Source organism: Eurosta solidaginis, chromosome 5 (genome assembly GCF_040869045.1).
Source record: "Eurosta solidaginis isolate ZX-2024a chromosome 5, ASM4086904v1, whole genome shotgun sequence".
Taxonomy (NCBI): Eukaryota; Metazoa; Arthropoda; class Insecta; order Diptera; family Tephritidae; genus Eurosta; species Eurosta solidaginis.
In genome coordinates, this window is record NC_090323.1 from 69,854,887 (window position 1) to 69,880,057 (window position 25,171).

Here is a 25,171-nt window from a genome sequence, read left to right on the forward strand (position 1 = left end):
TTTTCTTTGATACCCATATAGTACAAACAAATTCTAGAGTTACCCCTGGTCCACCTTTATGGCGATATCTGGAACAAGCATCCACCTATAGATCTAAGGCCCACGCCCTTTTAAAATACTCATTAACACCTTTCATTTGATACCCATATTGTACAAACGCATTCTAGAGCCACCCCAGGTCCACGTTTATGGCGATATCCAGAAAAGGCGTCCACCCATAGAACTAAGGCCCACTCCCTTTTAAAATACCTATCAACACCTTTCGTTTGATACCCATAATGTACAAACGCATTCTAGAGTCAATCCTGGTCTACCTTTATAACGATATCCCGAAAAGGCGTCCACCTATAGAACTAAGGCCAACTCCCTTTTAGAATACTCATTAACACCTTTTCTTTGATACCCATATAGTACAAACAAATTCTAGAGTTACCCCTGGTCCACCTTTATGGCGATATCTCGAAAAGGCATCCAGCTATAGAACTAAGGCCCACTCCCTTTTAAAATACCTATCAACACCTTTCGTTTGATACCCATATCGTACAAACATATTCTAGAGTCACCCCCGGTCCACCTTTGTGGCGATATCTCGTAAAGGCATCCACCTATAGAACTAAGGCCCACTCTCTTTTAAAATACTCATTAACACCTTCCATTTGATACCCATATCGTGCAAACAAATTCTAGAGTCACCCCTGGTCCACCTTTATGGCGATATCTCGAAAAGGCGTCCACCCATAGAACTAAGGCCCACTCCCTTTTAAAATACTCATTAACACCTTTCGTTTGATACCCATATCGTACAAACAAATTCTAGAGTCACTCCTGGTCCACCTTTATGGCGATATCCCTAAATGGCGTCCACCTATAGAACTATGGCCCACTCCCTCTTAAAATACTCTTTAATACCTTCCATTTGACACACATGTCATACAAACACATTCCAGGGTTACCGTAGGTTCATTTTACTACATGGTGATTTTCTCTTATTTTGTCTCCATAGCTCTCAACTGAGTATGTAATGTTCGGTTACACCCGAACTTAGCCTTCCTTACTTGTTTTTCGGTACTGTTGATTTTGATATATGGAAGTTTATATCTATCTCGATTCCTTTATACCTGTACAACCAACCGGTTTATCCAGTCAAAATTAATATACTCTGTGAGCTCTGCGTAACTGAGTATAAAAACAAGCTGTCCCGCACACCACTCCAGTGCATTGATGCATGTGAAACGCAATATTACTGCAGAAAGCATATGCAGGCATGCAAAACGTTTATGAGCAAATATGCAGCAAGTATTGTACAATATAAAAGAGCAAAAAAAAAATTAATTGCAAAATAAATGAGCGACTAAATGAATATGCATATTCATATGTGTGGTAGTGAAGACAGTGCGGTGAAAATAGCACTTGTGTAAGCTCGTTGCCTGTCAAAATGTTTTCAATTTTCTACTTAATTGTTTTCAATTAACCAAAAGGACCACTCCAGGTCCATTTGCGCACAAAACCAAGCCAACTGAACAAGCTCACTCAGATGTTTGTAGAGTTAAACTACAACAGAATGATTTTCTAGCCACTTGAATTCCAGCTGACCACCAGCCATTATGTCCATTCACTTAAATTACGTATATGCTTGTCTGTTATAACTGCTATTATTGTTGATGCTGGTGCAGTTGGTGATTTTATTCCTGTTGATAGAACCATGTAAATATCCTAGCCAAACAGCATTGGGAAACCATTGCATTGAAAGGGTAATTCGCTGTGGCAGGATTAAATCGTTGGAGGTCGAGCGGAATTGGAATTACAGTTGGAGACTGCTTGTACTCATATGAATTCTGAGAATGAACTTTGTTAGCATTTAGTAAAGCGGCAAATACACGACACGAACATTTCCGCGAACATTCCGCAATATTGTTCGCAGCTTTGGCCATACACCATACGAACTTTTGGCCGAACATTTTTTATTTTTTATTTTCCATTTTACTTTTCCGCGCACGTCTGTTCCGTTCAGAAATTACTACGATTATGAGCTATTTCGCCATACACGCACGAACATTTCGCGCAAATGTTCGCCAAAAATTAAAATATTTTGTTTTTGGCGAACACTTGCGCGAACTGGCAAACACCACCATACACGACAGAAAAGTCGCAGAAACATGACATAACGGGAATGTTCGCGGAAATGTTCGTGTCGTGTATTTGGCGCTTAAGATGCATCAGCATCAGTTCCTGCTAACGTTATAGGCAAAAGAGTTGAACTAAAAAAAGAAGAGAGGGTAAAATCCGTTTTCCTTCTGCGCAATAAAAAGGCAGTGTTTTTTTTTGCAGGGTATGGAAAGAACCAAATCAAAAATTTTATTTTGTAATGTTTTCGTTATTCAATATACAAACAAAACACAAATTAAGGAAACAATTAACTATTTTAGTTGCGTTTGTTATTGTGCTGTTGACTAATCATACGAAGCATTTCAACGCTTCAAACACGTTTTTTCATACTGAATGTTTCATAAAAACAGTAAACATTTAAAATTCTTAAATAACAACAACTATCTTCGTGTGAAAACTCGAACTTCGCTGAAAATGTAAGTGGAGTCGCAGAGCAACAAAGCAAGAAACTCGGTGTCCGTCCGCTTTCCTCGCCCCTCTCACCATAGTTCTGGTTTACAACAGGCATGCTTAACCAACGAAACGATATCATTTCGTTACGATAATCAACGTTAATAAACGAAACGAAGTCATTTACATAGAGTTTGTGTGTGTATGTGCGCTCGTTGTTGCCACCTTACGGCTTCACCATGGCTATAGCATTGCCAGCATAATTCAAACATAAAGTATCACGTTTTCGTTAACGTTTTTAACGTTAACGAAAGCTTTTCGTTTCGGTTAAAAACGAGATACAATTTATCTTGATAATTTCTTTATCGATAATATTTCGAAGTGTTTCAACGGAAACGGTGGAAATTTTTTGATAAACGATTAGCTTAACGTTAAGGTGCATCCCTGGTTTACAAGTATGATATCTGTGAGAAGGAAACAATTCCTTTCTCTTTCTAACACACTGCCGTTTGACACTTCGGTCAGTGTCAAACTATTGTGGAACTTGCGTGGAACATGCGTTTGACACTGAGTGAAATGTCAAAATTACCGGGGTTGCTGTCTTGGAAAGCGACGCAGGGAAACAAAAAAAGGAGCGGAATTTCAGATATGAGTTGCTGTGATGGTACATTTTTTTGAACGAATTTAGTATGAAAATGTAGTGCACCTATATGAGTCCTACAGAAAATTATACAAAAGTCTTGAATTGGGGTATCTGAGGACGCGTAGTTATTCCAGTATTAAGAATACAAACATGGGTGCTAGTTTTTTCTACCCGTTCAAAAGTTCTCCGCGAAAAACAGTTTGAAACCCAGGTCGACTTCGATAACCCGTCTAAAAATGTGGAAAGTGAAGTAGTGATGGCTCGATATTTCGCTATTGGTGATTGCATCGCCGCTATTGACAAATCGCTAATAGCTATAGCTATTGCAATCCAAATATATCAGTGATTGGCTATTTTCCTTCATTCGATTCTTTTGAATGACAATCACCTCTGGCAGAATATCGCCAATAGCGATTATAGCGATTGGCGATTTTCCTTCAGCATGGAATTCTAATGCTAATAGCAGCGATGCAATCATCGATAGTGAGATATCGTTCATCATTGCTCATCTGTGTGCTTTACTTTCCGAAACAGCGAACGGAACAAATCAAACTTGTGCAACAACTAGAACGACGACATTGTGAAGTCAGCTAGAAAAGCAGCCACGTGGTTTGGGTAATTTTTACAAACAAGCGAAAGATCGAACTCAAAAATAATCAACGCAAAGATCAAAGAGACCGCAAGGCACAACTCATTCAAGAGCAATTATCGAAGTGCAGAGGTATATAGAAGAAACTGTAATTGCACGAAAAGCTGATCCTTTTTTATGGTGGCAGAAAAACAATTACAAGTATCCCAATCTATCTCCTATAGCTCGCGAAAAGTTGGGGTGTTTAGGAACATCGGTTCCCTGTGAAAGACTTTTTTCTCAAGCCCGCCTTATTTTAAGCGAGAGAAGAATGCGCTTAGATGATGAAAAGGCTAAAATGCTTATCTTTTTAAACGCCAATCATAAAATATAAAATTCGTTATATTTTGATTTTATATTTAAGTATTTATAATAAAATAATTAATATTTGTCAAAATATTAAACAAGCAATATAAGTTAATTTTAAAACTTTAATTTCATGAAATGTATAAAAGAAATGGAATGACTGATTTTTTTTGTTTTTAATTACACTATGTGACGCCAAATAGACATGGGTCTTTAGACTTGGCCTAAGATTGATTGCCTGTGTTATTCATAAGTTCATACTTCTAGGCAGTAGCCGTTAACAGTTTTATAAAATTTGTGTTTTTGATGTTAAAATAAAACAATTATAGAAACACTCGTCTTATTGTAAACAGATTAACTCAAAATTTAAGGTTTTCGGGAGAATGCAATTCAAGATTTGTCATATGGTTGAATTCTCCGGCTAATTTCTAGGGCACTGCAGTGGGTGGCTAATTTTCTGCTAAAGAATATTTTTATAATAGTTTGAAAAATTTGCTATATTTTTCCTCTGTATTTTTCATTAAAAATTGATTCACTTTACTGTACAAATTTATGCAGCCAAACACAACTTTCAGAATAAATTCATACGGAGTATTTCTGAATACATCGGTGTAGTATAATATAGTAAATAAATCATGTTTTTATGGTGTTACATATACAGATTTATTTCGGGTTGATTCATCTTACATTTAAAAATCAAAGCATTTTCAATTAACAAAATTTATAAAACAAAGATGCATATACATTTATTTCAGCTAGTTTCATCTCATTGAGTGTAATACGAGTGTGAACATATTGTCGTCAGCCAGTTAATAATATATATCATAACATCTCAGAAAATTAGAATTTCACATTACATTAGTTTACAATTAAAGGTACATACTTTTTTCTTTTTATTCCAATTTTGGTTCATATATTCTAATAAAATTTAATTTAGTATAAATTAATGTATAACATTCAATCTACTCTGGTAAAAAGACTTAAACATTCATTTTTTATATAAAAGTATACAAATAATTGCAGATTCGCTTATTAAAGATAAATTAAAGCGATCGCCATAGCTGTAAAAAATAGCCATAGCTGTAAAAAATAGCCATACCTATATTCGCTGATAGCTCAAAATCGCTCTTCTGTATGGAATCGCTTGTTGAAATAAAGCGATCGCTATAGCTATAAAAAATAGCCGATATTCAAAAATAGCCATATCTATTTTCACTGATAGCTCAAAATCGCCATATCGTCCATCACTAAAGTGAAGTGAAAAGACGCGTTTTATGCTGTTATCAATAGTGCAAAGGCGAAAAGGTATTCGAAATATTGGAAGCGAAGCAAAAACGCGTTTACTAATATCTCCCCCGACGGTTTTGGTCATGTTTTAGCAATCGTCCCCGGTAATAAAGTATCACAATTTGTTAATTAAAATTGTCCAAAATATATGGATTTTAAAGAGAGATGGAATTAAGTGCTTGTTTGAAAGTAAATGAGGATATTTCTTTGTAATTTCACAATAAAAATTTTACGTAGTTTTCATTAGCAGCTACTACACTTTTTTTTGGACCTAAGAAGTACAACAGTGCCAAATAGCATCCACAAAAAAAAAACGAACAAGAACAAGCATTTTATCAGGTGAGCGTGGCTGTGTATGTGCGTGCTGCTACATATCCTACTTGTAGACCCGTACTATGACCCCCACTTCATCAAGTTACGAGTTTTAGCAACAAAAATATTCGTGTGTAAACAGCGACTAAAAATCATTCCGAATTGAATTTATTTGCTCGGTTCGTAATTTCTTGGCGGAAATTTTTTCGAACGGGTTTCTAAGTAAGTCCCCTTTTACACCATAAAATTCCTGAGTTCAAGTCTGGCGGGACATAGGCGAAGGAGGTGAAAGAGGGGAAGAGTACAACAGCTCATTGTGGATAAGTATTGTACACAATGCAACAGCTTTCCTACCATTGTAAATCTTAACAACTAGCGCAATTACCGCTCAAGATTAGCACACACACAAACATTACTAACGTCCAAGGTGTATTGATGCCAAGACGAATTTAGTACCAGGTGTTGTTGCCCCAACAGCTGCTATTTCTTCTTGGCTATTTTCCATACAGCGCCTTGTACTTTAATATGTCAGTTAATAGAAATCAATTAAAATTTTCGTTTGATTTGATATTTTTCTGCACGGTGAATTGGTTGTATTCGTTTTGCCACTACCTGGGGCCCTATTCGCTAACTGTGAGTTTTAAAGTGTACACAACAAATTGTGTAAACTGTGAAATTCTGATTCTGTAAAGCAAAAATGTGAACAAAAAAACTCACTGTTAAAAACTTCGTGAGTTTTCTTGACAGCCAGTGTACACTATTGTGACATTCAAAACTCATACGCATTGTTGCAGAATGGCTTTTTTGTTTTGATGACGTTTGATGAATATTTTCTCACTGACATAAGACTTTTACATTCAGCGCCCATTCAGCAAAACAATGTACACAATAATTTACAGAATCGCATGAAAATTTAAAGTGTAAATTGTATGTGCAAATGAGATTTCAATGAGTGTACATTTTTCAGTTTTGCACAGTTAGGGAATTGACCCCCTGGTATGGATTCGCCTTGATTGATGCAATGCAACTATGCTCTTTCTGCTGTTCTTCATTCCACTCCATTCGACTGCCTTCTTTTACTGCATTCCACTCTATTTGCAACATAACCTTAATTTAAGCTGCTAAACTATGTAGTAAACAATGAGCCGCATCGTCAAGTCGTTTCCATTTCTTGTTATCTCTTCCTCTCTCTGCTTGTATGCCGTTTTTATACCCAGCTGTACTTGTACACAGGGTATTATAACTTTGATTGGATATCGGTTGGTTGTACAGGTATAAAGGAATCGAGATAATATAGACTTCCATGTATCAAAATCATCAGTATCGAAAAAAAATTTGATTGAGCCATGTTCGTCCGTCCGTCTGTCCGTTAGCACGATAACTTGAGTAAATATTGAGATATTTTGACCAAATTTGGTACACGAGCTTATCTGGACCCAGAAAAGATTAATATTGTAAATGAGCGGCGAAATCGGATGATAACCACGCCCACTTTTTATATATATAATATTTTGGAAAACAAAAAACCTGATTATTTAGTAAATAATGCACCTAGAATGTTGAAATTTGACGTGTGGACTGATATTGAGACACTTGATAAAAATTTGAAAAAAATGTTTAAAATGGGCATGGTATCGCCCAATTGTGATAAAATCAATTTTTCGAATATTATTAATCAAAAATAGTCAAATCTATCGTAACCAAATTCGGCAGAGAGGTTGCCTTTACTATAAGGAATGCTTTGAAGGAAAATTAACGAAATCGGTTAAGGACCGCGTGGTCCACTTTTATATAAAAGATTTTTAAAAGAGCTTTATATCAATGGTATTTCATTTCGCAAGTAGATTTATAACAATAAGCCGCCCTTTTATTAATAAGCAATTTTCTATGTTTCGGGAGCCATAACTCGAAGAAAAATTAGTTCAGAATAGAACCATATGTATATGTACTATTTCGCAGCCTTGTAACACTATTAAGCACACAAAATAAACAACAACAGCATTTCAAGGGTACAGCTGGATATGTAATGTTCGGTTTCACCCGAACTTAGACTTCCTTACTTGTTTGTTTCACACTTGCTCTCAAGAAAGATGACGCTTCTTTGTAACACTCATGGCGGAACGATACAAGGTGGCCGCATCGAACAGCTGATTATAACCTTTTTTTTATTTGATTTGATACATCAACTTCCGGCGCAGTACGATTTTGACATTTGTCCATCGAATTTACAAAAACAAAGTACATGGAATTCTTGTTTATGTATGTAGGTATGTCACCATGCTGCCACCTTGTATCGTTCCGCCATGGTAACACTAAAAACGAAGCAGAAATTAATCTTTAAATATTCCCAACTAAAGGTTGTAAAATGTTTGTTGTTAAATTTTTTTCATAATAAAAAACAATAGTTAGAGGTATAGCGGTTATTGTTAAACGGTGCTTAACCTCAAAACATCCAATTAGTTTATATTTGCTTGCGCCCTATTTAATGCGGGGTAAAGTGCAAAACTTTTGTTTTTTTGCAAACTCTGGGTTTCGTACATATGTAAGTATGTATGTGCATGTGTATAAGTGCTGTTTTTGGAAGAGCTTCGTCATCAAAGCCAAATGAACGCATTGCTCTTTGACTGTGCCGGTTGTAACAGCTTGTCAGCAACATTCCACAAACCAGCAAACAAACACAAATTTGGAAAACGCCAAATCAAGTGAAAGCAACAATGCTTTGGAAATTTGTTGTTGTTGTTGTTCAACGCATGTATAACGAGAGTTCCATATAAAATTGTAAAATTTCGGTACACTCTTTAGTAGTTAGTTTGCCTAATTAATTTTCCTTGCTAACATATTTAAAATGTGTATATCACACCTCAATGTATGGAAGAAGAGTCTTTAAACAATAAACTCAGTTCATAAAAACGAAATACCCACACAAAAAATAAGGTACCAGCTACCGACCTAGAAATTAATGAGGAAGATGTGAATGACGCTTATACATATGTAATAAAATGTAAAATGAGCACAAGGCACTATATACCGTCGAGGAGATTGAGGATGAGCTTCTCTTCCATTTTGCATCGCGCTACTTTTGATTTATTTCCTACAAATTGGCGGGACAGAACCTACGACATAGTTTATTCCGATTCCGACAGCCATATGCAAGGGAGGTGAATTTTCGCTGAGACGCTTTTCATGGCAGAATACACTCACAGTATTTGTCAAATTATTGTTGAGAGCCACACCGCTAAGAAAAACATTTTTATAAAGTACCCTGCCAAAATCGTGTGACCAAAAACGCACACAGACACACGAAATTTTGACAGGGGTGACGATTTGGAATGAAAAATTCTCCAAAGGAAATAGCATGTTGACAAATTTAGCTTTCCCACAATGTATCGTGCTCTCTCGCACCTATTATTTTTATAGGGATAGCAAATAGCAAAATACGTCATTTTTGCGTGCAAAAAAATCCGCCATTTCTAATTCAGCAGAGACAGCAAAACATTTGGTGGTCGAAAATTTTTTCAATTTTGAGAGTTTTAAATGGAATATCTCCGGAAAGATTTCAAATTAAGAGGGAGTTCTCCAGATCACATATATATATATATTTTAAAGTGCGCAAACTTATAATTTAAAAGTTATTTGGTGTTAAAGTTTGCAAATTTCTATACAAATTTTATATGTGAATACGTATATATACATATGTGGCAGCACAGCTTTGTAATGTCATCAATAAAATATATGTATATATATATATATATGTGCATGTTGCTACAAAAGCGCGATTGATTTAATAAAAACATTTATAATAAGTGAAAACAATGCAAAAATGAAATGTGCAATATACAAAAATGCAATTTAAGTTTATCGTTGCCAATTTATATAGATATGTATGTGGATTAAGGGTTTGAAAGATGTGTAAATTGTAATTTAAAGTGCTATCGACCAAGTTTTACCCCTAACTCGGGGGGGTACTATTCTAAAATTTTCCCAAAGTCTTTAATATACAATGATTTTTGCTGTTTATTTCGACAACAATTTTTTATTTGATTTTTGTGCTCATCGAAAGACATCACAATTATGTAGCACCATGCCGCGAATTATGATAAAAGATGGTGTGTGGAGAAACACTGAGGTAAGCATTTGACGCGACTGGTTACTCTTGGCCGTTTATTAACTAAATTGATAACTTTCAGGATGAAATCCTCAAAGCAGCTGTAATGAAATATGGTAAAAAACAGTGGTCACGTATTGCATAACTGCTGCACCGCAAATCTGCCAAGCAATGTAAGGCACGCTGGTACGAATGGCTTGATCCTAGCATAAAGAAGACAGAATGGTCATGGGAGAAGGATGAAAAACTTTTGCATTTTGCCAAATTAATGCCAACACAATGGCGTACAATTGCGCCGATTATTTCAGAGGGTTAACTGGCACCAATTGTTCACACCAAATTGTTAGGTACAGGATTCGCCACGAGTAGGTGAGGTTGGAAATCACAACCCCTTGAATCATTTTGGTCGGCAGGTATGCCGCGCATATATTATTGGCACTTGTTATTGATGGCTTTTATGATGCCACCAACACAACCTGGACAGACGCCAATGCTCAGTCAACCACCCAAGCCGGGTCAACCTCCAATACCCGGACACGTCCGGACGTCCTGGTTATAATGTATGTTAATACAACTAATAATTTACAAATTTGCTGATGATTATTTTTGTGTTATTTTCTTTAGCAACCACCTGCACCTGTTACTGGTAAATATCAACACCCGCAACAGTATGATCAAGCCCAACGCCGTTTAGATCCCGATCAGATGCCAAATCCGATAAGCGTTATCATTGAAAATCAAAATAGCGCTGGTGGTGCTTTTATTACTAATGAACAGGATTTATTACCACCATTTGTGACCACAAAATATGTGGTAGAAGATCAGGGTAACTCCTCGCCACGTTACGTTAGGTATCGATAATCGAAATTAATGTTTTGCTTGGCAATTACCTTGATCTTTCTTCTTTGCAGGTCGTCTTTGTATTGCATACCTGCAACAGCTGATTTATTAAAAACAACAGCTTTGTTCATTACACTTACCGTCTCACCAATGGCACGCACGGTTGAGGGTGAATATGAGCCACCCATTGTAAATTTTGGTGAATTGGGTGCAATTAGATGCAATCGTTGCAAGGCTCAATAGCAACTTGTAGATGCTGGTCGTTGTTTCCAATGTCTAATGTGTAAAGTAACAAGAGATGGTAAAAAAAATCTTTCACTTTTACTTGTGTTCATTGATCCATATTTTTTCTCAACAGTGCCAACTGCATATTTCCAACATTTGGGCCATACCGGACAGCGTGTCGATAAATATGAATGTCTTCAACTTGTATTGGGTACATGAGTATTTGTGTAAAAAATGCTTGGGTACCGATAGCTCTCATGGTAAACCTCAACTCATATCCAACATCAATGCCTCGCATTCAATTGTGGCACTGTACGCACTACATTGGGTTCACGTAGTATTGACAAGCATATTGTTGATTCCAGTGGTAAGGCCACAATTTCAAATGATGGGGAAACCATTATGAAACCATTGGATATTGTGAATCCAGCCGTAAAACTCTAGTAGACATCGCCAAATCTCAAAATGCTGAGGTAAGTTTTTTGTTATATTAGAATGTGTAGAATAAAAATGTTTCTCTTATCAGGTCGGCGATGGCACCAACCACTTCAGTAGTATTTTAAGCATGTGAAATCTTAAAACAAGTTAAGCCAGATGTTGAGGAAGGCGTGCATGCACGTATCATCATTAAAACTATACGTAAAGCATTACAATTATGCATGCTAAAATATGACATGGCTGTACATGTCGAAGCGCCAATCAAAGGAGCAACAAAGTGTTATTGGAAAAATGATCTGCCACAGCAATGTCCTCTAATGTCCAAGAGTATCAGAAAATTGTTGATGCTGAATACCGTATTCTGTAGAATAAACTAGCTAAGTAAGGCGCCAATGTTGTGTTTTCTAAATTGCCAATTGGTGATGTTGATACACAGTATTTTGCAGATCGTGATATATTCTGTGCTGTTCATGTACCAGAAGAAGATTGGAAACGTAGAATGAAAGCTTGTGGTGGTGCTGTTATGACTACAGCTAATGATATTAATTCAAGTGTTTTGGGTCAATGTGATTACTTTGAAGAACGTCAGGTTGGTGGTGAACGTTTCAACATTTTCCAAGGTTTGACATTAATTTCATTTTTATAGTTTATAATTATTTAAAGGTTGCGTTAATGCTAGAACAAGTACATTGATTTTACGTGGCAGTGTTGAACAATTTTTGGAAGAAACTGAGCTTCGTTACATGATGCTAAATTGCTTGTGCGGCGTACAATTAAACATGATTCTGTTGTTGCTGGTAAGTCAAAATACAAATTGAAAAAAATGTGTAATCTTAGGGCCTCATTCTCTATTACGAAACGAACTTTCGATGCGGATCATAGACGAATCGCTAGTGTATTTGCACGATGTTAAACAATGGCAACTTATCACTTGACAATTACTTTTGCCTTCCTGTTAGTTAGAAAGGTAAAGACCGAACGAAAATGATAGAGAATACCATTGCTAGACGATATCGTTTGGAGGCGAATCGTTCGTCTGAGCTATCGTTCGCAATACAGAATGAAGCCTTTAAATTGTTAATATAATGAAAAGATTGTGTCCAAATACCCCCAGCGGGTTTGGGGTCAGAATTTATCTGCGGTAGGTATGCCTATCGTAAGGCGACTAAAATACCAGATTCAAGGGGCTGTGTAGCGCAACCCTTCAGGTTGCCAGCGCAATATATAGCTTCTCCAAACCCAATTGTCAACCTCACCTATCCGCGGCGAATCGTGTTTCACTAACAGACAAGGATCTGGGGGGGGGGGGGGGGGGGGGGGTGGATAGGGAGGTATGGCCTGAAGGTTTAATGTGGCCACATAAATCGTTCCCGAGATAGTCGGGCTAGCACTTTAATGGTGCTGTGTTACTGGAGCGTACCGGATCTGTATCCGGCTAAAGGACCATCACATCGACAACACTCCCCAAAGCCTTCGGGGAGCAACCTTATCGCTACAAAAACAATAACAACATTGATCAACAACATAGGATCATTCCTAGATAATTTGTGCAAGGTTTCTCCCGTAGGGTCGCCCCTCCTAACTTAGGCCTGGTCCAATTAGGGACCTTGTACCTCTTTGTAAACAAGACCATATGACACGTCATCTGCGTAAACCGTAAGTTTTTCTGGTCCCTCGTAGAATCCCCTAAGCAGTTGGTTAATGACCAGCGTCCACAGCAGAGCTGATAGCACCCCTCCCTGCGGAGTGCCCCTGTCCACTAATTTCGTGGCCGCGTACAATCCCCATTGCGATGTAATCTTACTGCAGTTTAACATGCAGTCGATCCATCTGGGTAAGGCTGGATGTACTTTAACGTAATTAAGACCATCAATAATCGCTCATTTAGAAAGCCCCGGCAATGCTTAAGAAGACTTCTAGAGCATATTCCTTATATTCCAGGGCTTTTTCTATGCCTATTACCACCCTATGCAATGCGGTGTCTACTGACTTGCCTTTGGTGTACGCCTGTTGTGTTGTGGAGAGCAGCTTTTCATCCACGTTGGACTTTATGTACACATCTAGCAGCCTCTCAAAGGTTTTGAGCAGAAATGATGGTAAGCTATTGGGTCTATAATCTTTGGGATACACGTGACCAATCTTCCCCGCCTTTGGTAGGAAAGCTACACGAGCAGTTCTCCAAGAGTGCGGTACATGATTCAGTTTATGCACCCATCGAATATTATTTTAAGCCATCCCACGACCGCCCTACTTGAAACTTGTAGCATTGCCGGACATGTACCATCTGAGCCCGGCGATTTCACCACCACTACGAGGTCCTCAGTAGTGTAATTAGGCAGCTGTTTCCTTACCATTACTACAGCTCGCACCCGTCCTTCCGTTTGCGCATAGTAAACGCCAAATCCGCGCGCGCTAATTCCAGAAACCTTTCCTCCCGATGGAAGCCACGGCTCCTGGATCAGCGCGTTAGGAGGAGGAGTTCGCTCGACGCCACTTTACTGTGTTGGAGGTTTATCTGTAGGACTCGCAGCACCAATGGGCTGCTTGTCCCCCTCCAGCACCTTCATCGGGACGTCGTCGTCCTCCCCTAGCCCTTTTGGTTTAGAGTGTTGGAAGCCCCCTTCAGACTCTTGTACCTGTTGTGCTGGGTGTTCCTCTGTGCGACTCACAGCACCATCTGGCTGTTGGTCCCCTTATAACACATTCGGAGTGACGTGGGCTACCTCCACCTGTCTTTTTTCCCTTAGGCTTTTGAGGTCCGGCGGCCACCGTGGTGTGATGGGTAGCGTGCTCCGCCTATCACACCGTATGCCCTGGGTTCAACTCCCGGGCAAAGCAACATCAAAATTTTAGAAATAAGATTTTTCAATTAGAAGAAAATTTTTCTAAGCGGGGTCGCCCCTCGGCAGTGTTTGGCAAGCACTCCGGGTGTATTTCTGCCATGAAAAGCTCTCAGTGAAAACTCATCTGCTTTGCAGATGCCGTTCGGAGTCGGCATAAAACATGTAGGTCCCGTCCGGCCAATTTGTAGGGAAAATCAAGAGGAGCACGACGCAAATTGGAAGAGAAGTTCGGCCTTAGATCTCTTCGGAGGTTATCGCGCCTTACATTTATTTTTTTTTTTTTTTGAGGTCCTTTTCGACTTCGCCCACGTCCAGCGTGTTAGGACTTTAATACCCGCGACTTCCTTTCCTGAGTCGCATATAAATTTTGCCTGTACCTAAGGACATTTTTCCAAGCTGCGCGTACAATATATCCTCCGCCTGCTTGTTTATTTGGAAGATGTATAACTGACCTTCCTCCGTAGGCCGAAATACAGTAAGTACCTTCCAATCCTGTGTCGGTATGTTCGAATTCTGATTCTGAAAAAGTCGCATTGTATCCTCCGACTTCATCACGCATGGTATCCATACCTTAACTTTTGGTACCTTGGGGATTTGCGCTTTATCCACCATCTCAAAACGCGCGTTCGTGCCCTGCCTTTAGGGGTTTGGAACCACTTCCTCCAGCCACCGCAAGCTCGCGATGTTGTCGCACGCTATCATCTTCATACCATTATACCATCCCCCGAATCAAAGGTTGGAAGGAGCTTACTTGGTTATTCCCGCAACATCTTAAGCTCCTTTTCTACAGATCTCCACCTTTCACTAGTCATCTGTTCGAAAGGACTGCTACGATCAACCAGCGCCACAGTCAGTGACTGCTTTGCCACATCACTCATTTTCTCGGGAAAAGCCGTCGTCTTAGTGTTATTTCCCTTTGGCACCTCCGAGAAAGCCGGAGTCTTAGCTCCCTCTAGCTAGTCTTAGCGTTATCTCCCTTTGGCTTATCTCCTACTTCCATAGTTGGAACTTCCCTCTGACTCGCAGCCTTCGAGGTAGTTGCTACCTCGCTATTGGGGCCCATCTGTCTTACAGCTTTGGGCCTACTTGTCTTGTCTATGGGACTGCCCTGCGTCGCGGCTCTGGGACTGGGCCCTTTCTGCCATTCGACGCTTCTTCCTCCTCATACCGGTTGCAGAACCGAGGGTTTCTCGCAGCAAACCTTTTGAACTGCCTTCGACCTACTTCTACCGCCTCATGAGCCCATGCCAAGCGCTCGATCTCCTCTTCTGTTGGGTCAACCACTGCTCCCAAGCGTTGTACAATTCTTAGTACTGCACGGTACTTCGAGAGAGCTCTTTGCTCCGTACCCTTCTCCACTCTTTTACTCCTTTTTCATTTGTTTGCTTCTCCAACACGGAGTTCATTGAATTAGCACTACTCTCGCTCCCCGAGTCCGACGCATCGCTTAATGCGTATTTGTCGTCCTTGGCTTGCGGCTCAGTCCTCTTCTTATCATCGTCCTTATGAAAATGAGGTAATTAGTCGTTCACCTTGGTCGTACGACCACCAGCCCGACAAGGCGGGCTCAGCGGTCCAGTATTATATACGGGGAAAGAACCGTCAGCCACAGCAGCGCCCCTTACTGTGGTAAGGCCATCAATACTTCTCGAGGTGGTCCGGTATCGGGAAGGCTCCGTTCGAATACAGTCGAATTTATCCCCTGGCTACAAATCGTCCAATAGGCACGGTCCGCATAACACCCTGGATTAGGGGGTTGGCAGTTCTTGGTCACCGACATCCCGCCGCCCTCCTATGAGGCGAAACGGCGTAGATGCCAGTCCTAAACAGCTCCTCGGGATAGTCGGGCGCTATGGAGATCGGCTAAGCCCTCACACCAACGACGATTTTCGTTACAATTGCTAGTGCATGCTCTCCAAGATGTAGATCCTGATCAAAAGTCACACCCAAAATTTTAGGGTGTAAGACAATCGGTAGGGTAATGCCATATGGTCGACATTTGGCATGTTTTAAATAAGGTCACCGATGATTTGGTTGATGAAAATATCAGGTTTCGCGAGGCGACAAAACTGGAGAGATTGGGGAGATAGCTGTTTATTTTATTACAAAGTTCATCGATGTAGGAAACAATAGCATAGGCGTAGAAGCAATAGTGACTCCTGGTGGTAAAGGTAGCTATTGATATGTAGAAGTTAAGCAGAAGTTTGAATATGAGTTTTTTTAAGTTATAGCAAAAAAAGCGTTGAGGATTTTTAATATCTTACCAGGTACCTTCGTACATGTTTCTAAGAATGAAGAATAAAACCTATTCAAACTCAATTTTCACCAGGACAAAGCCGCTGAGACTTCGCTATACTTTAACATACAATACGTTACCCCATTTTAGCACAACTATCATTTTTTGATTTTATTAAATTTTATAAAATGTTTCTTCCTCTACAGTTCTATTTCGGTATTGGATGGTAAATATGGCTTTCGCATTTTCTCCATCACTAACTGTGAAAAGGTGGAAGAAATCTATGCGTGTAAATCTCACATATTATCTTGGTCGAGCGTTTCTTCAATAGCTCTCTAGTGGTGATGGTGACAGCAGAGAAACCCAACTGTTTACAAATGTTACACTTCAAAAAGAATCAAAATATCTTCCATTGCGTCTACGGCGCAAATACCCACAGTATATGAATGAATCGGTTGCACGAACTGGGTCTGAATACTGAAACAGTACACATATTCAAAATCGATGAGGAGGCTGTGATGATGGTATAGGGTGAGTTGTTGAATAACATACGAAAACCACTTTAACCCATCTATATATTTGCATTACAGCTAAAGCTTTACAAACAGCAAAAATTGCTGGTGCCAAGCAATTGGAAAAGGCAGTGAAGCATTCATAACACTCTACGGATGGTGTAAAGTTAGAAACTGCTGTTGTAACAGCTGCCACCGACACAACGGTCATCTCTACTTCGCCGAGTAGCGGCTCGTCCGACTATCTATCGAAGACAGTATAATCATATGTTTTGCCAACACAGGTTAGCGATATGCTTGCACAGGAAAAGATTTCAATTGGAAAACAAAAACCAATTAAGAGAGTTTATTTATTGTTAAAGTATTTTCTTTTTTTATATCAACAGTATTAATTTAAGTTGCAATATCACGTACATATATAATAAGGGATGTGATACGATTAGCTGTCGGAATTAGATTTGAAACCAATCAATACTCCTGCTAAGGGTTGTAGAATTATTGCTTGAATAATTAGATTTAGAACAATAATAAGTCTGACTTTATTACAAGTCGTACATTTTTAAGTTCATCAATTACGACAGCAATCGGATTCCACGACACCTTTGAATATTCTTGATTTGAAAAAAGAGTAAACGTAATCTGAATTTCTACTAAGCATTAAGTTGTAGATTATTCAAATAATTGAAGTTTTTTCTGAAGCTTAAAATTATTTTCTGCTCGCTTAGAAAAGATTTCAATTGGAAAACAAAAACCAATTAAGAGAGTTTATGTTATTATTAAAGTACTTACTTTTCTTTATATCAACAGTATTAATTTAAGTTGCAATATCACGTACATATATAATAAGGGATGTGATACGATTAGCTGTCGGAATTAGATTTGAAACCAATCAATACTCCTGCTAAGGGTTGCAGAATTATTGCTTGAATGATTAGATTTAGAACAATAATAAGTCTGACTCAATTAATAGTCGTACATTTTTAAGTTCTTCAATTACGACAGCAATCGGATCCATGACACCTTTGAATATTCTTGATCTGAATTTCTACTAAGCTTTAAGTTGTAGATTATTCAAATAATTGGAGTTTTTTCTGAAGCTTAAAATTATTTTTTGCTCGCTTAGAAGAGATTTCAATTGGAAAACAAAAACCAATTAAGCGAGTTTATTTATTATTAAAGTTCTTCTGTTTTATATGAACTGGATTAATATAAGTTCCAAGTTCATGTACATATATAATAATATTGAAAATAATAAATATTGAAAATTCAAATTTTTTGGTTCATATTTTATTCATATGGCTGCTCCAGGTAAAGTAAATCTGCAGGCAAAATTCACGTTATATGGCGGTTATATAAATGGTAAAACCGCAGTAAAATTGATTGTCAAATGACTCGAAAATGTAGAGTGAAATGACGGAAAAATGACCGCCATTTGACGAGCATTGTGACGTGTGTGAGCAGCACAGTGCTATGCTCACATCCTATAAGTGGGAGCGGAATGCACGATCACATTAATAGGAACGAAACGGAAAATTTGGTCACAAAAGTTCATCACGCCCATGCAAACGTGACTATGAATATAACCGCTGCAGAAAGTCACAATGACCGTAAAATGACGTGGAGCGTTTTTGCAGGGTATTACCTTTATACAGAGCGTAACGTTCTTCAGCAAAATTTGAGCATCTGTGGCAATCTCGCGCGTTCATTGAATGAAATGTTGACGATCTATTGCTCATGACTTGGAAATAAGCTACATTCCATCAACAAAACAGCCCTTTAGCAATTCTGCTGTTATTATTTGGCTGGTCGAAGACACCCATATTAATTGAACATTAACGTCCCGATTCTTAGCGTTACCGGTAAAATAGTACCCAGAACATTATGTAACCGAAAATCGTTACCAGTTGTTTTATTTGCGATTCTGGCCAAAGTGGTAACGCTGTCATCACCGAAAAACTCACCAGTGTCTGTGGTGAAATTTAAAAGTTGGATTTCTTCGCTTTACCCATGGCGGAACGATACAAGGTGGCAGCATGGGACAGCTGAATATAAACTTTTTTTTATTTAATTTGATACATCAACTTCCGGCGCAGTACGATTTTGACATTTTTCCATCGAATTTACAAAAACGAAGTACATGGAATTTTTATTTATGTTTGTAGGTATGTCACCATGTTGCGACCGTGTATGGTTCCGCCATGGCTTTACCGAAAATGTGTCACTCGTAGATACGATGTAAACGAATAAACGGGACGATGTGTATACACATATGTGCATACATGCATACGTTTTTACATAGCTATATTGTAATATATACTGTGAAAGTATATGGAAACAAATATGTATATCAAGAGGCAACACTTTTTTATACTCAGTTGAGCAGAGCTCACAGAGTATATTAACTTTGATTGGATAACGGTTGGTTGTACAGGTATAAAGGAATCGATATAGATATAGACTTCCATATATCAAAATCATCAGTATCGAAAAAAAATTTGATTAAGCCATGTCCGTCCGTCCGTCCGTCCGTCTGTCCGTTAACACGATAACTTGAGTAAATTTTGAGATATCTTGACGAAATTTGGTACGTAGATTCCTGGGCGCTCATCTCAGATCGCTATTTAAAATGAACGATATCGGACTATAACCACGCCCACTTTTTCGATATCGAAAATTTCGAAAAATCGAAAAATTGCGATATGTCATTACCAAAGAGGCATAAAGCGATGAAACTTGGTAGGTGCGTTGCACTTATGACGCAGAATAGAAAATAAGTAAAATTTTGGACAATGGCAGTGGCACCGCCCACTTTTAAAAGAAAGTCATTTAGAAGTTTTGCAAGCTGTAATTTGCAGTCGTTGAAGATATCATGTTGAAATTTGGCAGGAACGTTACTTCTATTACTATATGTATGCTTAACAAAAATTAACAAAATCGGAGAACGACCACGCCCACTTTAAAAAAAAAAATTGTTTTTAAAGTGAAATTTTTACAAAAAATTTAATATCTTTACAGTATATAAGCAAATTATGTCAACATTCAACTCCAGTAATGATATGGTGCAACAAAATACAAAAATAAAAGAAAATTTCAATATGGGCGTGGCTCCGCCCTTTTTCATTTGATTTGTCTAGGATACATTTAATGCCATAAGTCGAACAAAAATTTACCAATACCTTGTGAAATTTGGTAGCGGCTTAGATTCTAGGACGATAACTGTTTTCTGTGAATAAGGGCGAATTCGGTTGAAGCCACGCCCAGTTTTTATACACAGTCGACCGTCTGTCCTTCCGCTCGGCCACTAACACGATAACTTGAGCAAAAATCGATATATCTTTACTAAACTCAGTTCACATAATTATCTGAACTCACTTTCTATTGGCATAAAAAATGGCCGAAATCTGACTTTTTCGATATCGAAAATTACGAAAAATGGAAAAAGTGCCATAATTCTATACCAAATACGAAAAAAGGGTTGAAACATGGTAATTGGATTGGTTTATTGACGCAAAATATAACTTTAGAAAAAACTTTGTAAAATAGGTGTGACACCTAACATATTAAGTAGAAGAAAATGAAAAAGTTCTGCAGGGCGAAATCAAAAGCCCTTGGAATCATGGCAGGAATACTGTTCGTGGTATTACATATGTATATAAATAAATTAGCGGTACCCGACAGATGATGTTCTGGGTCACCCTGGTCCACATTTTGGTCGATATCTCGAAAACGCCTTCACATATACAACTACCACCACTCCCTTTTAAAATTCTTATTAATACTTTTAATTTGACACCCATATTGTACAAACACATTATAGAGCAACCCCTGGTCCAACTTTATGGCGATATCTCGAAAAGGTGTCCACCTATAAAACTATGGCCCACTCCCTTTTAAAATACTCATTATCACCTTTCGTTTGATACCCATAATGTATAAACGCATTCTAGAGTCAACCCTGGTCCACCTTTATAACGATATCCCGAAAATGCGTCCACCTATAGAATTAAGGCCCACTCCCTTTTAAAAACTTCGTTAGCACCTTTCATTTGATACCCATATCGTAAAAAAATTCTAAAGTCACCCCTGGTCCACCTTTATGGCGATATTTCGAACAGGCGACCACCTATAGAACTAAGACCCACTCCCTTTTAAAATACTCATTAGCACCTTTCATTTGATACCCATATCGTACAAACAAATTCTAGAGTCATCCCTGGTCCACCTTTATGGCGATATCTGGAAAAGGCGTCCACCCATAGAACTAAGGCCCACCCACTTTTAAAATACTCATTAACACCTTTCATTTGATACCCATATCGTACAAATTAATTCTAGAGTCACCCCTGGTCCACCTTTATGGCAATATCTCGAAAAGGCGTCCACCCATAGAACTAAGGCCCATTCCCTTTTAAAATACTCATTAACACCTTTTATTTGGTACTCATATCGTACAAACTAATTCTAGAGTCACCGCTGGTCCACCTTTATAACGATATCCCGAAAAGGCGTTCACCTATAGAACTAAGGCCCACTCCCTTTTAAAATACTCATTAACACCTTTCATTTGATACCCATATCGTACAAATTAATTCTAGAGTCACCCCTGGTCCACCTTTATGGCAATATCTCGAAAAGGCGTCCACCCATAGAACTAAGGCCCATTCCCTTTTAAAATACTCATTAACACCTTTTATTTGGTACTCATATCGTACAAACTAATTCTAGAGTCACCGCTGGTCCACCTTTATAACGATATCCCGAAAAGGCGTTCACCTATAGAACTAAGGCCCACCCACTTTTAAAATACTCATTAACACCTTTCATTTGATACCCATATCGTACAAATTAATTCTAGAGTCACCCCTGGTCCACCTTTATGGCAATATCTCGAAAAGGCGTCCACCCATAGAACTAAGGCCCATTCCCTTTTAAAATACTCATTAACACCTTTTATTTGGTACTCATATCGTACAAACTAATTCTAGAGTCACCCCTGGTCCACCTTTATGGCAATATCTCGAAAAGGCGTCAACCCATAGAACTAAGGCCCACTCACTTGCCCACACTCATTAACACCTTTCGTTTGATACCCTTATTGTACAAACGCATGGTCCACCTTTATAACGATATCCCGAAAATGCGTCCACCTATAGAACTAAGGCCCACTCCCTTTTAAAATACTTATTAACACCTTTCATTTGATGCCCATATCTTACAAACATATTCTAGAATCAGCCCTGGTCCACCTTTATGGCGATATCTCGAAAAGGTGTCCACCTATAAAACTATGGCCCAATCCCTCTTAAAATACTCTTTAATACCTTTCATTTGATACGCATGTCATACAAACACATTCCAGGGTTACCTGAGGTTCATTTTCCTACATGGTGATTTTCCCTTATTTTGTCTCCATAGCTCTCAACTGAGTATGTAATGTTCGGTTACACCCGAACTTAGCCTTCCTTACTTGTTACTATTATGTTTACTTATTTGCGCTCACAATTCTTTATTTTTCAGTATTGCCTTTTTCTAAACAACAGCTTTTGTGTGGTTACATTACCTATTTTAGTGGGTAAACACTTATCTGGCTACTTTCGTGGGCAGAATACCAAAAGGGTACAAAATTTACCACATGAAGAAAGTTGCCGTGGTGAAGAAAGTTGTTACCACATTAGAATCAGGCTGTAAATATAAAATGCAAAACTCAAAAATGACTGCGGTTGTTACCTCCGCAGCATTTATTTGGTTCAAAACTTCACTTAGCAGCGTAGCGTCATCGGGGACGTCTGCTCACAAGATAGAGAAGTGCTGTGTAATAGTAGTCAAAGTCGCAACCAATAATAGTGTAACGAATTTAGGGTAATTCCGCTTTTTCCACCTTCTGCTAATGTTCGAATCGCTAAACTGTTGAATAAATAACTCCAATATTCAATACTGCAAAATGGTCTTTATTAGACCTCTTTGAGGGTACTTCACAATAACACTTATACTTCACAACCAATAGCGTGCTTAAATCAAACTGATTACTGACTACTCAGCTTGCTCTGCTTTTATACTCTCTGTTGGCATGTCCGCATATTTCTCAAAATGTCTAGACGTTTCTCCTCTAGAATCTTCTACCTGGTTACCAGCTATATGCGTGTGTATTTGTAGTTTATAACCTCTCGCATAGGCATATGAGTGTGTATATGTGAGTACAACTTCGGCTGATGATTACATGTGTTTATGAGTATCTCTTCGTTGCCTTGTATGTATGTGTGTAGATGATGATTGATTTGATTACGTACATACTGCTTAGTATCGTCTTAGTGATGGTAGTAACGCTTAGTGATACTAATATTCGTCAGACTGCCCTCCACCTAAGTCGGATCGTCCCGATCAGAAAAATTTCCTGATCTAAACGTTACCAGCCTTCTCAAATGAACCACTTTCATTTTGGCTCGTGGTTTGCCAATGGTTTGTATGCGGTACACTACATCATTGATCCGTTTTACAGCTTTGTATGGGCCTTCCCGATTACACTGCAATTTCGGGGACAAACCTTTTTTCCGTTGTGGGTTGTATAACAGCACCAAATCTCCTTCCCGAAAACCTTCCGAATTAAGTGCTTTATGTTATCTAGTTTTCATCTTGTCGCTCATAATCTTCGTTGGTTGCCTTACAAGATCGTGTATTTCTCTCATCTCTTCTTCCAAGACACCAGTGGATTTCTTGGTATTTCTCTCCGCATCGGCATCTATCCCAAACTTCAAATCAGCTGGCAGTCGAGGGTCATTGCCAAAAATCACCTTTGCGGGAGTTTGGCCAGTTGTCTTATGCACTGCCGAGCCGGTAAGCTATCAAGAATAATGATATGTGTAAATCCCACTCTTTATGGAACTTGTCGACTACTTTCCTTAAGTGGTCCTCCAAGGTTCTATTGAATCGTTCCACCATACCATCAGATTGAGGATGCAATGCAGTTGTCCGTATTTTTCGAATGCCCAATGATATACATATTTCTTGAAACACCGTTGATTCGAAATTCCTGCCTTGGTCACAATGTAACTCCATTGGTACACCAATCGTTTGTAACCACTTCTGCTACTGTTTCCGCTTCTTGATTTGGGATTGGGTATACCTTTGGCCATTTACTGAAATAATCCATAACCTCTAGTACGTATTTATTTCGCGGTTGCTAATAGGAAACGGACCTGCGACATCCATGGAGAACCTTTCAAAGGGTGCACTTGAAATATACTGCTTCATCTGGCCATGAGTTCATGTTTTGGGCCCTTTCGCTCTGCTGCAAACCTCGCAATTCGCAATCCACCCAGTGACCGACTGACGGCAACCAACCCAATAGAATCTCTGTTCAATCTTCTCAAGCATCTTCGTGATTCCAAGATGACCTCCGCTTGGACCATTATGCAGCTCGCTGAGCACGTCCTGAATCCTTTTCCTGGAAACAGCTATCAGTTTCTTCTTGCAATGACCATCCATACTCGATGCAAGCAACCGGATATCAATTCTAAACTGTTCCACTGTGCCCAATATGACTTCGCAATGGGACTCTCCGCTGACATCTCCTCTCTATTTGGTATTTCGTTTCGTTCGAGCCCTTGCATAACATGTGACAGATCTGTATCTTCTAGCTGACACTTCCTTAGTTGTTCTTTGTCCCATTCATCCGTATACGTTATAGTCATTAGCCGGATATATATAATGTCTTCTTTAGCCTTCTTTTGCATTCCAAACTACATGATGGTCTTCGTGACATTGCATCAGCATTTCCATGGGTACTACCTTTTCGATGCTCATAGTCATAGCTTTGGAGTCGCTCGATCCACCGTGCCAATTGACTTTCCGGATTACGGAACTGCAGGAGCCATTTCAAAGCTGCATGATCTGTCCTGACGCGGAATCGCTGCCCGCAGAGGTACTTGTGAAAATGTTTAATGCACTCTACCAATGCCAACAGCTCTCTCCGTGTAACGCAGTAGTTCATCCCTGGTTTTCCAATTGAATGGCTGTAATAGGCAACTACCTTCTCCTGTCCATCAACCAGTTGTGACAAAACACAGCCTATAGCATATCCGCTCGCATCTGTATCTAGAATAAATGTTGCTCCTGGAATGGGATATGCCAACATTGGGGCAGTGCACAAACGCTCTTTCAATGTTTGGAAAGCCACTTCTTGCTCCTTCTTCCATTCAAAAGCTTTATTTTTTCACTTGTTAGCTCGTGGAGGTTATGGGCTA

The 25,171-nt window shown here is 38.9% G+C and overlaps 2 protein-coding genes across 11 annotated transcripts in view; both read left to right on the forward strand.

The window, feature by feature from the left end:
* LOC137253233 (uncharacterized) overlaps nt 1-25,171 on the forward strand; it is a 133,522-nt gene that overhangs the window by 68,526 nt on the left and 39,825 nt on the right. The window lies entirely within an intron of this gene.
* Nucleotides 8,534-18,196, forward strand: LOC137233937 (protein transport protein Sec24C-like). Of its 8 annotated transcripts, none has more exons than XM_067757484.1 (10): nt 8,534-9,337; nt 9,793-9,858; nt 9,920-10,397; nt 10,462-10,688; nt 10,749-10,978; nt 11,036-11,375; nt 11,429-11,929; nt 11,987-12,137; nt 16,626-16,950; nt 17,010-18,196. In XM_067757484.1, the coding sequence occupies exons 4-5, from the start codon at nt 10,543-10,545 to the stop codon at nt 10,918-10,920; spliced, it is 318 nt and encodes a 105-aa protein (XP_067613585.1). In that variant the 5' UTR covers nt 8,534-9,337; nt 9,793-9,858; nt 9,920-10,397; nt 10,462-10,542; the 3' UTR covers nt 10,921-10,978; nt 11,036-11,375; nt 11,429-11,929; nt 11,987-12,137; nt 16,626-16,950; nt 17,010-18,196. The 8 variants fall into 8 exon arrangements, with proteins under 8 accessions (XP_067613585.1, XP_067613586.1, XP_067613582.1 ...); XM_067757485.1 differs by lacking the exon at nt 8,534-9,337 and adding an exon at nt 9,404-9,613; XM_067757481.1 differs by lacking the exon at nt 8,534-9,337 and having other exon boundaries at nt 9,663-9,858; nt 11,429-11,721; nt 11,777-11,929.